This window comes from Camelus bactrianus, chromosome 1 (assembly GCF_048773025.1).
Source record: "Camelus bactrianus isolate YW-2024 breed Bactrian camel chromosome 1, ASM4877302v1, whole genome shotgun sequence".
Lineage (NCBI taxonomy): Eukaryota > Metazoa > Chordata > Mammalia > Artiodactyla > Camelidae > Camelus > Camelus bactrianus.
Window position 1 is genome coordinate 40,923,278 of NC_133539.1, and position 16,032 is coordinate 40,939,309.

At 33.1% G+C, this 16,032-nt stretch overlaps 1 protein-coding gene across 2 annotated transcripts in view; it reads left to right on the plus strand.

The window, feature by feature from the left end:
* Positions 1-16,032, plus strand: part of TBC1D23 (TBC1 domain family member 23) — a 51,130-nt gene that overhangs the window by 12,376 nt on the left and 22,722 nt on the right. For both annotated transcript variants that reach the window (XM_010966399.3, XM_010966398.3), the window contains exons 2-8: positions 5,213-5,324; positions 6,684-6,789; positions 7,861-8,065; positions 10,477-10,600; positions 13,355-13,479; positions 13,566-13,612; positions 14,436-14,539. In XM_010966399.3, the coding sequence (XP_010964701.2) occupies positions 5,213-5,324; positions 6,684-6,789; positions 7,861-8,065; positions 10,477-10,600; positions 13,355-13,479; positions 13,566-13,612; positions 14,436-14,539 (823 nt within the window). The remainder of the gene's footprint in view (positions 1-5,212; positions 5,325-6,683; positions 6,790-7,860; positions 8,066-10,476; positions 10,601-13,354; positions 13,480-13,565; positions 13,613-14,435; positions 14,540-16,032) is intronic.

Sequence of the window (16,032 nt, forward strand, 5' to 3'; positions counted from 1 at the left end):
AACATTAAGGAATATTGATTATTGAATAATTCTTGAGGGAATTTGTGCTAAGGATAAGTAGGAAAAGATTAATGCAAGGAAATTTTAGGAAGTGTGTAAATAGCAAGCAGTAGAGGAGCAGCCAGATAAATTTCTCCAGCCATTAAAAATCTTATTTTTAAGAGTATTGAATGAATCAGAGAAATATGTATGATATTTTTGAAAAACACAAATAAGTGAATCCTGCAGGGTATAAAATTATATACTCAATATACCAGTTTTTATATGTATATATGTCTCTGTACACACACAGACATATATGAAGAACTGAAAAGTTATTCACAGAATGTTAACAGTGATTATCTCATAGTAATAGAATTGTGGTTGGTTTTAAAATATTTTTTTACATTGGCCAAATTCTCTAAAATGATTTTGATACATTAAGAAAAAGTTATTTTTAAAAAGTCAGCTATTGTTCAGTAATAATAACGATAATAGTATTCATGTCTTCTGTTTATTGAAGAATTATTATGTTCAAAGTATTGCACTGAGTGCTTTGTGTTCAGAAATTTGTTTAAGCGTTAACTGACCCTATAAGGTAGTCACTGTGTTTCTACATACGTTACTTGCTTAAGATCACATGGCTGTTGAGTTGGGCCAATATTGGATCTCAGATCTGACTCTAAAGCTTGGATTCATGGGCTTTTGTGATATATTGAATACAGTTGAATTTAAAAAATTATGGTAGAATATGCACATAAAACTTACCATCTTAACCATTTACGTATATAGTTCAGCAGTGTTAACTGTATTCTCATTGATGTGCAGCCAGTCTCCAGAACTCTTCTCATCTTGTAAAACTGAAACTCTGTAACCCATTAAAAAACTCCTCTTTACCCCCTTGCCTCCAGTCCTTAGCAACCACCATCCTACTTTCTATCTCTATGAATTTGTCTATTCTAAGTACCTCATATATGTGAAATTGTACCCTGTCTTTTTGTGACTGGTTTATTTCATTTAGCATTATGTCCTCAAGATTCATCCATGTTGAAGCATGTGTCAGAATTTCCTTTTCTAAGGCTGAATAATATTCCATTGTGTGTATATGTGTGTATGTGTGTGTGTGTATCTCCCCTATTTTGTATATCCATCAAAGGATATTTAGGTTGTTTCCACCTTTGGCTTTTGTGAATAATGTTATAAACATTAATGTACAAATATCTGCTCTTTCTCGCTTTCACTTTTCTTGGGCATTATATCTAGAAGTAGAATTGCTGAAACATATGTTGATACTATTTTTAAATTATTTTGTGGAATCACCATACTGTTTTCTTTAGTGACTACATCATTTTACATTTCCACTGACAGTGTACAGGGTTTCAATTTCTCCACATCCTCACCAACATTTATTTTCTGTTTTTTTGTTTTTGTTTTCTAAAATAATAGCCATCCTAATGGGTGTGAAGTTTTAATAGACTTGATTTTTAAATTCTTCCAGATGTCCTTGGGAAGAATGAATAATAAACAAGTATATATGTATCATACACTTAACCAATTGGACTATTGATGTTTATGTTCAAAATTAAGAGATAGTCTTAATAGCCAAAGAATTGAAACAAATCAAATGGCCATTAACTGATGAATGGATAAATTATAGTATATACATACAATAGAATATTATTTGACAATAAAAAGCATGTACTGATACATGCTACAACATTGAAAACATTATACTAAGGGAAAGAAACCAGACACAAAGATCACATATATATGATTCCATATATAAAATGTCCAGAATGGGTAAATGTATAGAGACAGAAAGTAAATCAGTGGTTGTGAGGTGCTGGGAGCTGGGTGCTGGGGCGTGGAGAGTGGCTGATATTGGAAATGGGTTTTAAGTGCAGAAAGATATATGTAAAAAAAAATTTTTAGGAAATGGATTGTCTTGCTTTCATCTCCTGTTAGGAGTGTGTACAATTAAACTTTTCAGACATTTTGGAATTATAGGGAAGAGAAGTGTTTAGAACATGACTAGGAGTAAAACAATTTGTAAATAAAGTATATAGGGTTTCTTTTCCCTAGTGGCAGATTTTCTGTAACTTTTTAAGTTTTAGGAATGCAGCGTATGCTATAATCTAGTTGCTTTTAAAAAATGTAATTTTAAATATGATTCAATGTATGGCTTATTTGAAAAATAGTTACAAAATTTCAAATTGAATTTATTAATCCTAGAAGCATTTAGAAATGAATGTTTAATTTGGTAGCATTTGAAAATTCATATCCCTTCACCCCCTTAACTTGCATTGTGCAAATGCTTCCATGTACTAGAAATTACTCACCATTTGGTTGAGGAAGAGAAGTCTAATTCAGTTACTAGTTTAAATATAAACATTACACTAATTTCATGTAAATTTAGTCATATTGTTTGCCTTGCTGTAATTCTAAAGCAACTTGGGTTAACAGTGTTTATTAGATTAGGTGATTTTTGCCACAGAATATCAGCAATGGGGAAATTCTGCTAAGTTTTATAAAAGTTTTGAAAATATGTCATTGCTAGATCATCAACAGTAACCTGTAGTGTTATTGCACAAACATATGTTATAGTTTCAAGGTCACAGAGTCAGGAAGAGATGCATTTCTGCTTCTTTACAACCCCCAAACTTTGGATTTGCTCTGCCTTGAATCTTCTGAGCAAAGAAGACAGTTACTTACTTTTCATAATTCCTAGAATACTTCTCTATTTTAAGACCTGTCTGAATATCCAGTACATTTTTATCAACCTTTAGCTTGTGAGGATGGTAAGAAGCCACCATAATCAAAGATTTAAAAAATCAACCCACCCAGTCATACTCTACCAGACATGTGTTTTGCTTTTGAATGTTAGGTGTTACTTGTTCAAAAGTAAAAAGAAACTTGGTTTAGGGGAAGGAAAATTCTATTTGAGAGCTAAATGCTGTAGAGTTGTTCTTTCCTTGATAGGAAATTGACCCTTTTATGAAATATTTAACTTCATTATTTTCAGCTCTTTTATTTCTTTTACAAGCACATTTGTAATGTTGAAGATCTGATAACTGAACCTTTGAACATCGTGTTCAGATGATAACATTACTTTTAATTATTTAGATTGTGGGAAGTGCCTTTTACAACTTGAGGTGGAGCATTTTCTGGTTTCTTGTTCATGGCTCCTGGAGACCACATTTGCGGTTCCCTGGGGGAAGCATCAAAGACTCCAGTAGCAGCTGTATCAACAGAGATGTGTTTGTACATTATTAAGATTTTAAAAGTACATTGAGGATTGGACATTTTGCCCCAAAGTACTAACTTTGTTGTCTGGAATAGTAAGGGATTTGGCAAAGTTACTTCAAAAAGAAACCAAGGATTTTGCACTGAAAAATGGAAAAATTCTAGTTCTTCATTTATTTGGTAAAACAATTTTATCTCATTAAATGATGTTTTCAGTTCATTTCCTCATTTTATCATTTAAAAGTATGGTATTTATTCATCAGAGATTCCATTAAATTTTCTTTGTTTAATGGTTACAAACAATCCTTCAGATTCCAACAGGCTGTCTTGTACATTTTGGCTAAATAGAACAGATAAACTTCAGTCTTTATCAACTACGAGCCTTAATTAACTATTTCTCAGCCGTAGACTTAAAGTCTCTTTTTTTCACTTTCTGATCCAGCACTTTGGTGACCATATAGCAAAAGAACAAAATGTTTTTTTGTGTGTAGTTACTATTTAGATTTGATTAGTTGGACATACGAATTTGTAGTATTCTTGTTAAGAAATATTTCATAAATATATGTATATTCACGTATGACTGAAGAATTGTGCTGTACACCAGAAATTGACACAACATTCTAAACTGACTATAACTCAATTTTAAAAAAATCTCAAAAAAAGAGAAATATTTCAAATTTGACCAGTGCTTTTCTGTTGAATATGATCCCAAGTGATTACATTTTCGTTTAATTCCTTTCCCTTAAGGGGGCAACACTTTAGTAAGTTTATACATTTAAACTAATATTCTTGGAATTCTATCAATAGGGGAGATACTCTTATTGAGAGAATGTGTAATTGAAGCAATTTATTTTTCTTAAAAAACTCAAAAATGTGACAAAATCCTTATTTTTTGGTCCTAGTGGGAAGTTCTGCCATTTAGCCTGCTTTAAAGAATCTGCCTAAGTTAGGGATTTTTACTTGTAAAAATTTAATTTCTTATATATTGTGTACTAAAATTGTAAACGGTGACTGGAACCTCAGCTTTTGAGAATTCTGAGGGAATTTAACTATTTTAAGTGGCTGTTTCCTGGCCCCAAAACAATTCATACTTTTGTGAAAGTTTTTTTTTTAATTTATTATTTAAACCATATATAAATGAAAATAAAATTTATTTCATACTTTTTTTCCCCTTAAACATAGTAGACTAAACATAACTGCTTAATGATTTACTTGATAATTTACTAAATGATGTGGTATTATTTTGCTTTAGTATATAACAAATACAGTGATGCCATTAGAGTTTTTTTGTTCCTCTAACATATATTGAATTTTTACTGTAAGCCAGGCACTGCTCTAGGCATAATATCGCTATAATTTTGTACTAAGTATTCCCATACTTTGCATTCTTGGCCCAATTTTATACTTTCCCCTTCATGCCACTGTCTAGCATAATGCTAAGAGTATAAATTCTGGAACCAGACTGGTAAAATTTGAATCCTGACTCCCACTTAATAAATGTGTGACTGTAAGCTACACAACCACTCTTTCCCTCAGTTTTTGCATCTGTAAGCTGGGGCCAGTGATGTAACCTATTTCGTAGGGTTATTGCGAGAGTGTAAAAAAACACATGTGAAATGTTTGGAACAGTGGCTGGCACAAAGTTAGTGCTGTAGAAAGTGTTAGTCATTACTACTGCTATGGCCGTTTCTGTTACTTTGACTTCTCAGTGTTGTCAGCCTGTTTGCCCTGTCTCCTCTTTTTAAATTTCTTTAATCTTAGAAAACAGGAAACTAAGCTTGCTGAAACTAAGTGTAAAATAAGAGTAAATTAACTATATAAAACCTGAGATTGCCTTTCAAGAAAACGAAATGGCTTGACATTACATTTTAGCTGCTGAGAAACTTCTTTCCTTAGACATAGCCTTTAACAGGCTGTACTTATAGATGAATACTGAGGAAAAAGAAATAAGAAATAAAATTTATCTTAATAAACAGGACTTGTTTTTCAGGGAAAAAGATCTTGAAGAAGCTCTGGAAGCAGGAGGTTGTGATCTTGAAACTTTGAGAAATATAATTCAAGGGAGACCGCTGCCTGCTGATCTGAGGGCTAAAGTTTGGAAGGTAACTGGAAACTAAAACAAATAAAATGTAATCACTTAAGAATAATATTTTAGAATTTTTATTTTCAGTTGTTTTACTTGCAAAAGATTATAATCTTATGAGCATGCCACATTTAAAAATTTTATCAAACAGAGCAGCTTAGTAAAATGTGTGTTTCCATAGTGGTTTATTGAATTGGTATATTTAATAATTTAGGCTTTGAGAGGTAATTTTTTTTCTTTTGTAGCCATTAGAAATGATGTTTATGATGATTGTTTAATGAAATGGAAAAATGCAACCAATGAGTAAAATAGGATATATAATTGTAGATGTAGAATGATCTCAGCTATGTTAAAAAAGGATGGGAAGAAGTAGGCATCTGGGTGTTACAGGAGATTTACAGGAGTATTACAGGAGATTTCCTTTGCTTTATTTTCCTCTTCAGCTGCTCTCCAGTATGTGTGTGTTATCATTTTTTAACTTTAAATTAAGATTTTGTTATGATTAAAAAAAGAAATAGTTACCTTGTTAAAACATGTGTAAACAAAGGATAAGGTAAAAATCATCTGTTACCTACCACCTATAGGTAAAACGCATCTTTTTACTTTTTCCCCCTCTGCACATATATATGTAACAAATGGAATTATGCCTGTACATAGCATTCGGAATGTTTTATTACAGGAATTTTTAAAAACACGTACAAAAGTAGAGAAACTTGTATAGTGAACCCTCGTGTACCCATCACTTAGCTTTAACTATTGTCAACAGTTGGCCAGTCTTGTTTGATTAGTATCCTCATTCTTTCCTCACAGCCCCACCCACCGGATTATTTTAAAGCAGATCCTTGGTAGCACACTAAAATAATTCAGTTTGAAAGTCTGAAAGTTATGAAGACTTTTAAAATAATTGTAACACCATTAAATTTAAAAGAATAGTGATTACTTAATGTGTCTTCACATGGCTGAAGGGATGGGGGAGCTCTCTGGGAGTCTCTAAGAGGGGTGATCCTACTTATTAGGGCCCCATCCTCATGACCTAATCGCTTCCCAAAGGCCCCACTTCCAAATTAGGGCCTTAGGTTTCAACATATGAATTTGGGGGAGGGGATGCAAACATTCAGTCTATAACATTGATGATGTTTACTTGAAATAAATTTACATATGTAACTATGTAAATATTTTGTGTAATTCATTTGATTCACCTGATTAACATGAAGTAGTAAAATTTAATCTAGATATATTACTTTGTAATTTTTGAAGTATGCATTATTATTCCTAATAATACAACATTATAATATTAGGCCTCCATTATTATAGCATATTTTCCAAGAATGAAAAATAACATGTGAAGCTAGCTTTTTTTTTTAAATCTTTCTTCCAGATTGCTCTAAATGTTGCAGGAAAAGGAGATAGTTTGGCATCATGGGATGGTATTTTAGACCTACCAGAACAGAATACTATTCACAAAGATTGTCTGGAGTTAATTGGTAGGTTAAATAATTGTTTTCAAACAGCGAAAAATTTTGCAAATAATAATTTTTGGGTGGAGGAGTCACTCTTTAGTAGAGTTATCTTGTTATAATTTGGGGTATGTTGAATTTGTAAAGGGCTAATAAATAGTTTTGGAACTTCTCTTTTGAAATTCTTATGAAATAATGTCTAATATTTTAAGAAAGAGAGTCTGATTTTTAATGTTACTTTTGCATTATATTTTTTTAACATTTTTTATTGATTTATAATCATTTTACAATGTTGTGTCAAATTCCAGTGTAAAGCAGAATTTTTCAGTTATACATGAACATATATATAACTTCTGCATTATATGTTTATTTCTTCAAGTACTTCTACAGTTTTGTGGCAGTTTTTAAATAGCTTTTTGTATAATTGAAGATCTGTATGATTGTATACAGTCCTCAAATGAAAGTCATAGGTCAAGATCTGTTATAGAAAAACTTGTAAACCTTGGGTGAATAGGTTTCCAGTCACCTCATGAGGTCTTTTTGAAGGTTAAATTAATTTGATTTGTATTTCTCTTTTTTAATTCATCTGTAGTCCATTGGTGTCTTTTTGTTTTTCTCTATGTTATATTTTAGTTGAATTATTGATTAAGTAGACTTTTGGGTACTGACCTCAGAAACATTGCTGATGTGGACAAAGGAAGGGAATTTGGTGGTGGAGAGTGAATCACTTTCCCTCCCCTTGACAAAGCTCTAGTTGCAGCTGCCCATCTTGAGGTAGATGATAATCTGTTGTTTGGAAAATACTTTTTTGCTTTTCAGAAAGGTGGGTTACGCTTACCTTTCCTACTGTCTGCTTTAGATTGTCCATTCTTATGTTTAACATATATATAGGTCAAGTATATTAAGTTAGTAAATACTGACTAGCTAGTAAATATGAGTAAGTATAAGGAAAAATGTGCTTTTTATGTAGTTTTATTTTGCCCTTGGCATTTTCTAAATGCAGTAAGATAGAATTGTATGTTTGTAAATAAGTGTTATATCCAAAAACTGAGCCTCTAACAGATGCCTGGTGACTTTGTTTTGACACTTATTTTCTAGGCCAGCTTTCAGTGCCAGAAGAGAAGGCAGCAGAATTACTTTTGGATATTGAATCTGTAATTACCTTTTATTGTAAATCACGTAACGTTAAATATAGCACGTCCCTTAGCTGGATACATCTACTCAAACCATTGATGCATCTTCAACTTCCACGCAGCGATTTATACAACTGCTTTTATGCTATCATGAATAAGTACATTCCCAGGTAAAATGTGATTTAGTTATTACAGTTTTACAAATGAATGAAGGCCTAGATTGCGTTGAACTAAAGTTGTTAAATTTACTGTGGTGGTAAAGTAAAATATTCAAATAATGTTTACAGTTGTTTGAATCATAATTGTTATTAACTATTTTATGTTTATAAACATTTTGTAAAGGATTCTTTAATTAAGAATTTATGTTTCTAAAGGTTATATATGCAGCATAACTATACTTTTTTGGTGGTATTTCTATTTTAATTTCTTACTTATAAAATAAAAATAACATTATAGTGTCTTAAGTAAAAAGTAAAATTTTTGGAGTGCTGCTACTGTAAGTGAGGTGCTGAGGTTACAGCTTGGAATGTAGTCTTAGAAATACAGGCATTGAACAAGTAATTAGAAATGTGCAGAGTGTTAGAAAGGTGAAATATAGAGTGCTATGAGAGTGTGTAACGGGGGTGATCTAACTTTCCCTGGAGGTCAGGGAGGTTCTCCCTGGGCAGGTGACACTTAAATTAAGTCTAGACAGATGTGTAGGTTGTTGTGGAGAGGAGAGGAGTTGGCAGAGGCGGCACTCATGAGGCCAGAAAGAATTCTTGTAGTTCTCAGTGCTGTGGATCAGGTGGTTCGGATTTTAGAACCAAAAGGATCTTGTGACATAATCTAGACCAGTGATTTGGCTGCACAGTGAACACTGGATATGCATTGGCATCAGTGAAGGAGTTTAAAAAAATCCTGATGCCTGTTTACATACCTGACTGATTAAATTTCTAAAGAGGACATCCATGCTCAATGTTTGTTTAGGCTTAGAGCTTTTTAATTGATGGCAGTGTGCAGCCAGAGATGCTGTCCACATTGTAGCATATATCATTACTTTATTTCTTTTTATTGCTGAGTAATCTTATTGTATGCACATAGCACACTTTATTTACTCAGGCAACAGTTGAAGGACATTTGGATTGTTTTCACTTTTTGCCTATTATGGTCATGCTGCTGTGAACACTTCTGTACAAGTGTTTGTGTGGACTTGTGTTTCATTTCTTTTGGGTATGTATGTAGGAGTGAAATTGCTGAATCATATGGTAACTCTGTGTTTAACCCTTTGAGGAGTTGCCAGATTTTTCCACAATAACTGCGTCATTTTATGTTCCCACCAGCAGTGAATGAAGATCCCGGTTTCAATACATCCTTGTCAGTTTTTTTAAATTATATCCAGACTGAGTGTTGTCTCATTATGGTTTTGATTTGTATTTCCGTGACAAGTAATGATTTTTGACATTTTTTTTCATGTGTTTAGTGGCAGTTTGTCTATCTCCATTGGAGAAATGTCTGTTCAGCCAAAGAACTTACTTAAAACATACTGGTCCTTGAAGCTCCCAATATAAATAGACTATGTAGAACCATGTAGATTTTTTTTTAAACTCCCAGGTGATTCTAATGTACACCAGTTTCTTTACAGTTTGCTTTTTTAGAGACTGTACGTCTACCATCATACCACTTGTTGAAATATTTTATATATGTGGAAGGGTAGTATGGCATAATGACTTAATGCCCAGTTTCTGTTACATGACCTGGGTGAGCTACTTTACCACAGCTAAGCTTCAGTTTTCTCATCTGTAAAATGGGGATGGTAACAGTATCTTTCGTATAGTTGCTTGTAAACATAAAACGAGATAACTTTGTAAAGTATCTGCTATAGTGTCTGGTTGCATGGTTATTTCCTCAATAAATACTGACCTTTATTATGATAGCCTGTACTTAGAGCTGTTTACATTTTTAATGATTTATTAGGCACAAGGAAACAAGGCAGGAAGTGGTACAGTTATTCAGTAAGGTCAGTGTTTGGCACCTCCTGGGATTCACCCTGAGCATCTGGTACCCAGGCCACTTCAGCAGCTTCTAAGGCTCTGGGTCCACCTTTTTGAAATGTTCACCTATGGCCATTTCAGACTTGTGCCTTTGCTGAAGGATTCCTAATTGAGTACGTTAACTGTGAAGCTAACCGGAAGCCTTCCTAGGAGTTTCTTCTTCTTTGACAGGGAGGAAGGGAGCTGGACTTCCTCAGGACTCTGCAGATATCCTTTTGGGATCTAGAACTTACCAAAATAACTAAGTGATCTCACTGTTTTCGGTAGTCCTTGGAGTCCTTTCTTTTGAGTGCTTCCCTGGGTTCATCTGGAAAGAATCTCCCTAGAGTTGGCTGTACACCTGCTGTTTCTACAAACTTTTTGTCAGGTCTTGTATATGAGGTATTAACAAGAGACCTCTGCCCAGTTGTGTCAGGCTTGCTGTGAATGCGATGGTGGTTAGATGTTCTGGGGAAGGGAGGGGAGGTGGGTATTGCAGGAGGATCAGTTACTGATATGACCATTTCTGACCTATTAAAACAAGAAACTTTGCTTCTCTTGTCTTTTAGGGATTGTTCTCTGAAGGGGAGACCATTTCATCTTTTCCGATTACTCATCCAATATCATGAACCTGAGCTTTGTTCTTTTCTTGATACAAAGAAAATTACTCCTGACTCCTATGCACTCAACTGGGTAATAAAGTGAAAGTAGGAGCACTTAATGAAAAATAGCTTTCTATAAAACTATAGTTAGGATTTTTTTTCCCCAAGGAAGAGAAAGAAAAGCACTAAATTATAGACCATTACAATTTAAACCAAAGGGGTACAATTATTGGCATTTCAGAAATCATTATTTTGCTTTTCACTTACATTAACTTAAATGTAATATGAAGTTTAGCCTTTTGTTGTTTTACATATATATGTAAATATATGTAACATTTACATATATATGTATATAATATATGTAAATATATGGATCAGTTCACTTTAAAACTTTCTGTGATTAAATTGTTGATTGCATTTATAAGAATTGATACCCAGTCACAAAGAAAATGACTTAAAATTATTAAATAACTAATATAAGAGAATATAAAGTACATCTCAGTGCTCTATCATTCTGCATTTGTATTTTAAATGGAAAGTTTTATTATTCTAGGTCAGTGATTCTCAAACCTTTTGGTCTTGATCTTTTATGCTCATTTATTGAGGATCCATAATTTATGTGGATTATGTTGGTTAGAAATTAAGAAATTTTAACCATCTGTTAATTCATTTAGAAGTAGTGATAAATCTAATACATGTTAACATTAAGAGCTTATTTTTAAATGAAAAATAACTATATTTTCCATAAGAAAATCAGTGAGAATAGTGACATTTTTAAATAATTTTGCAAATCTCATTAATATTTGGTTAGATCACAGGCAGGTACATTCTCGTATCTGCTTCTTTATTCAATCTGTAATGATATCATACTTTATGTAGCCTTTGAAAAATTCTATTGTTCATTTGTGAGAGAATGAATATGAAAAAGGAAAAATCTAAGTATTATTATGAAAATAGCTTTGACCTCACAATCTCTCCTGGAAATACTCCTGGGGAGTTCCAAGTCTCCTTAGACCACACTTTGAGAACTGCTCTTCTAGGTTAACTTAAAGATCTTTCTAAAACAATGATTGGGTGCTAGAAGAATATTCAAAAATTTAACACATTCCTTGATCATATCTTACCTAACTTTTCTTCAGAAAGGATTCCATATCTGCCACTTGTTAACTGTTGATTAAAGACACTTAGCCTCTGAGCTTTCATTTCCTCGTCTATAAAATGGGAATACTAATAGTACCCACCTCTGAGGGTGATGGGATTAGGAAACAATCAGGAAATGGTGAGGAGAGAATCCTAACTGGTTTCAGCTCTGGCATGCTAAATCTCAAATTGCAGCAGCCTACTCTTTAGTTCCCTCTTGGCTACAGTCTTGTCATTTTGAGTAAAAATAATAAAATACCTGTAAAATTGTAGTTTCTCTGAGATTCATTAAATCTACTTACTTGTGTGGAAGTAAGAAACTTTGTTTTAAGCATTCTGGTACTTTAATAAAGATCTCTCTGGTGATATCATGCCTGGGAAATGGCATTTCTGTGGCCAGAACTCTGAATTAGTATTCCGTGCTGGTAGCAGATTTTAACTGATGACTGAAACAACCAGCTTCTCTTTGTTCATGCCCCAGGTAACTTCATTCTTGCTGCTGGTATCATATCTATGGAATGGAGTCCTTTTATTTTTCAATCATGAGATGAAACAAAACAAATTCCTAAATCTCAAAAACTCATACCTGTGAACAAAGCAGTGGTAATTTCAGTTTAGCTAAGTGAGTTTAATGATGACCATATCTTGCTCTTCTGTTTGTGTTGACATCTTCCATGTTGTAATGGCAGTTTTTAAATAACTACAGAAAACATCAGAAGCAGTGTGTACTTCAAAAGCTTTGTGGTCACCTGCAGTAGCAGTTACATGGGCTGCAGAGTCGTGGTCCTTTTTTCTAGTCCAAACACTACCACTCACGAGCTCTGTGATGCTAGGAGTTATTTAATGCAAGTCTATTTTCTAACCTGTAAAACGGGGAGAAAAATTTGTACTTTGAACGCCTGTTGTGAGAATATTTAAAATAAGAGTTATTTATTAAAAGATACATGGTAGTAGTTTAGTACCTGGCACTAAACATACGTGTTCCCATTTGCTCCCTTTAGTCATTAAATATGTTTTAAATTTAAACCTGTAGATGGGATTGTTTCAGTGTCTAATAAAAATGGAATGACCTAAAAACATCACTGAATTCATGCAGTTTAAAGCACAGTTGAGCGCTAGAGAAGCTTATACATTAACAATTATTTTATTTGAAATAGAAAACCATAGAGCTGAAACCTAATGAGGGACATGAATGTTGTCTCACCTATTTCAAATGAAGTAAAGTAAGCTTGGGAAGTAATTCGCCTTTATATTGCCATTAAAATTTCCCTTGATGCTCTTAATTTAAATTACCATGCTTGATCCTCACAATTACCTTGCAAGTTAAGTACTGTAATACTTACATCATAGAGCTGGTGGGTAACTGCTAGTTATCACGCTATGGCACATATGTGCTAGTGTATATATACTAGGTTAATTATCTTTCTTTTCACAACAGTGATAGAAGATAGGTAGTAGTATTCCTTTTTTTAAACAGAAGTAGAAATGGAAGCTTAGAGGTTAAGTGACATGCCCTAAGTCATACAGCTAGTAAGTGGCTTCATTGTGCCTCGAATCCACATGTTCTGTCTTTGGGTTATGTACAGTAAAATTAAGGTGTACATTTAAGCAGACAGTTTGATGTGTTACGTATTTGCCTCAATATTTTTAAAAGAGTAAGTCATTTCCAGTGGTTTATATCTCTCATTTCATGTCCTAATTACAGCTTGGAAGCCTTTTTGCATGTTACTGTTCCATTGAAGTCACTCAGGCAATATGGGATGGATATCTACAACAAGCAGATCCATTTTTTATTTATTTCTTAATGTTAATAATCCTTGTTAATACAAAGTAAGTATCAAGTTGGCTAAATTTTTCTCTGTTCTCAGGGTGCTCTGTTAATACTTAACTCAAATTCATCTGATTCTCTTTTACAGAGAAGTCATCTTAGCACAGGAGTCTGACAGCAAAGAAGAAGTTATCCGTAAGTATAATTTAATGTGGAGAAAACATTTCAAGTCACTTACTTTTCTAAAACTCAATTTCCTCATCTATACATTTAGGAGATTAGTCTAGAAGACTTCTGAGGTTTCTTTCAACTCTTAGACACTCTTCAGCTACAGACCTCAAAGACTGTTTCCCCTGATTTTACTACCCTCATTCATTCCTTCCATATTTTTTTACTCTTTCAAATTTTTCTCAGATACTGTTTCTTCAGTTTCGTTGTTCAACTAAAGTGCCCTCCTTTCTCTCCTCTTCCCTTCCTTCTTCCTTAATTTCCCTTTAAATACTCAGCTCTCGTAAGCATCTCCATTGTTGAAATCTTGGTTCTCCTTTTGGATTCTCCACAGTCTAGACCCTACATGGATCGAGTTACTTTCTCTCTGTATTGCCTGGCACTTTGTACTGTCTGTGTTTTAGTGTTTATCTCACTACTTTATATTGTTTTATCTTTGTATTTCTCAAACAAGACAGAGTTCCATAAGTCAGGAACCATTTCTTGTCATTTTTTATTTCCAGGGGCCTGACATTTAATATGTGTTTGTTAAATAAACCACAATCTTCCAGTCAAGGCTAATGAATATGATTTGATTGCCCGACACCACCATTCACTAACAACAGAATTGCGTTAGCAGTTTCAGCTCCTTTTGGGGGAATCCACTTCTCCCCAAGGAGTTTTCGGTGCATCACTGTTGAGATTCCATTTAGATAGTTATAATGTTGAAGATATTCCAACTTTGATATGTAAATAATGTTCATTATTCACAGGTAAAAATTTTTATATTATAATATGTTTATGATTGTAGAGTTCTTGGAAAATACTCCATCCAGTTTGAATCTAGAAGATATAGAAGACCTTTTCTCTCTGGCTCAGTATTACTGCAGTAAAACACCAGCTTCATTTAGGAAGGTATGAAACCAGAAATGACCTACTTCAGTATTTCACATCTTGTGCATTGTTTTATTGTTTATGTTGTATCCACATCAGGTAAAATACTCTAGGTTGTCATTCTTTTCATGTGTTACAGTTTTGTGTGATTTTTTTCACTGTAAATACTCTCCCTAATGGAGAAACAGACATTTAAAAAGATAGTATACAAATACACTAGGAACCCTTTTACCTCTACTCTGATTATTATTTCTGATCAATCATGAGAAAATTGACTGTGAGGTATTTCTTAAATTAATGCTTTCTTGACTTTAAAAATTATATTACAAAAATCTGATGAAGGGTGTATAATTATACTTGCTTTATCTGAAGTTCAGCTTTGCACAACCTTAATGACATGGACCCATCTTTTAAACAAAGAAGGGTCACTTAGCTCCACTGAGACCTAGAACCTTCCTCAGATCAGACAGGTACTTTCAAGAGAAAGGACACCAGATTAAAAGCCTGAGTGGTGTGAACTCCTAGAAAGTAAAACTTGAAGAAGCAAAAGCTAATAGTGCAGGAGGCACAGACTTACATTTATAAACGGTATGTGACCTCAGGTGCTCATGAGAGCATGACTGTCTTTTCTGTTCAAGATGTTGTACCATAATAATTGCTAGTTGGAAGTTATGTCTCTGAAACATTAAAATAAGTTAAAATATGTTCAGTATAGTGTGTTCAGAAGGCAGATAAGAGAAAACTTTTAAGAACATTTCCCTCAAAACTAATTAATTACAAAAGAGATTTATTTCTGGAACTAATTTCAGCTATTTTAATAATTTCCTTATGTAGATCACCTCAGTTCCCCAAAATGTTGACTAAATTAGATGGAGTTAGATGATAGGATAGTGACTATGATACTGGATGAAAAAGAAATCTTATCCTTTTTTTTTTCTTCAGTCTTTTAAGAGAAATAGCTTTTATTCTTCAGACATGGTAAATAATCTGCACTGGCATTTGCTAATTAGAGCAGTCTTTAGCAGTATATTATACAATTAATGCCATGTTTTTGTTTTTATTATGTTAAAATATAGAAAGTTTGAGTAACCATTTAAAAATTTAGTATTTAAATATAGGTAATAGTATTAAAAAAAAAGCTATGTAAAATGTGGGGTTTTTCTGTAGTCTTTCTTTTTTTATTTTTTATGAAGTGTAGTTGATTTGCAATGTTAATTTCAGGTGTATAGGAAAGAGATTCAGATATACATACACATATATATACACACACGTATTTTCAGTTCTTTTCCATTATAGCTTATTATAAGAAGTTGAATATAGTTCCCTGTGCTATATAGTAGGTTCTAATTGCTTATCCATTTTTATACATAATAGTGTGTATCTGTTAATCTCAAACTCCTAATTTATCCCTCCTCCCCTTCCCCTTTGGTAACCATAGTTCGTTTTCTGTGTCTGTGAGTCTATTTCTGGTTTGTAAATAAAATTTGTATCTTTTTTTAGATTCCACATATAAG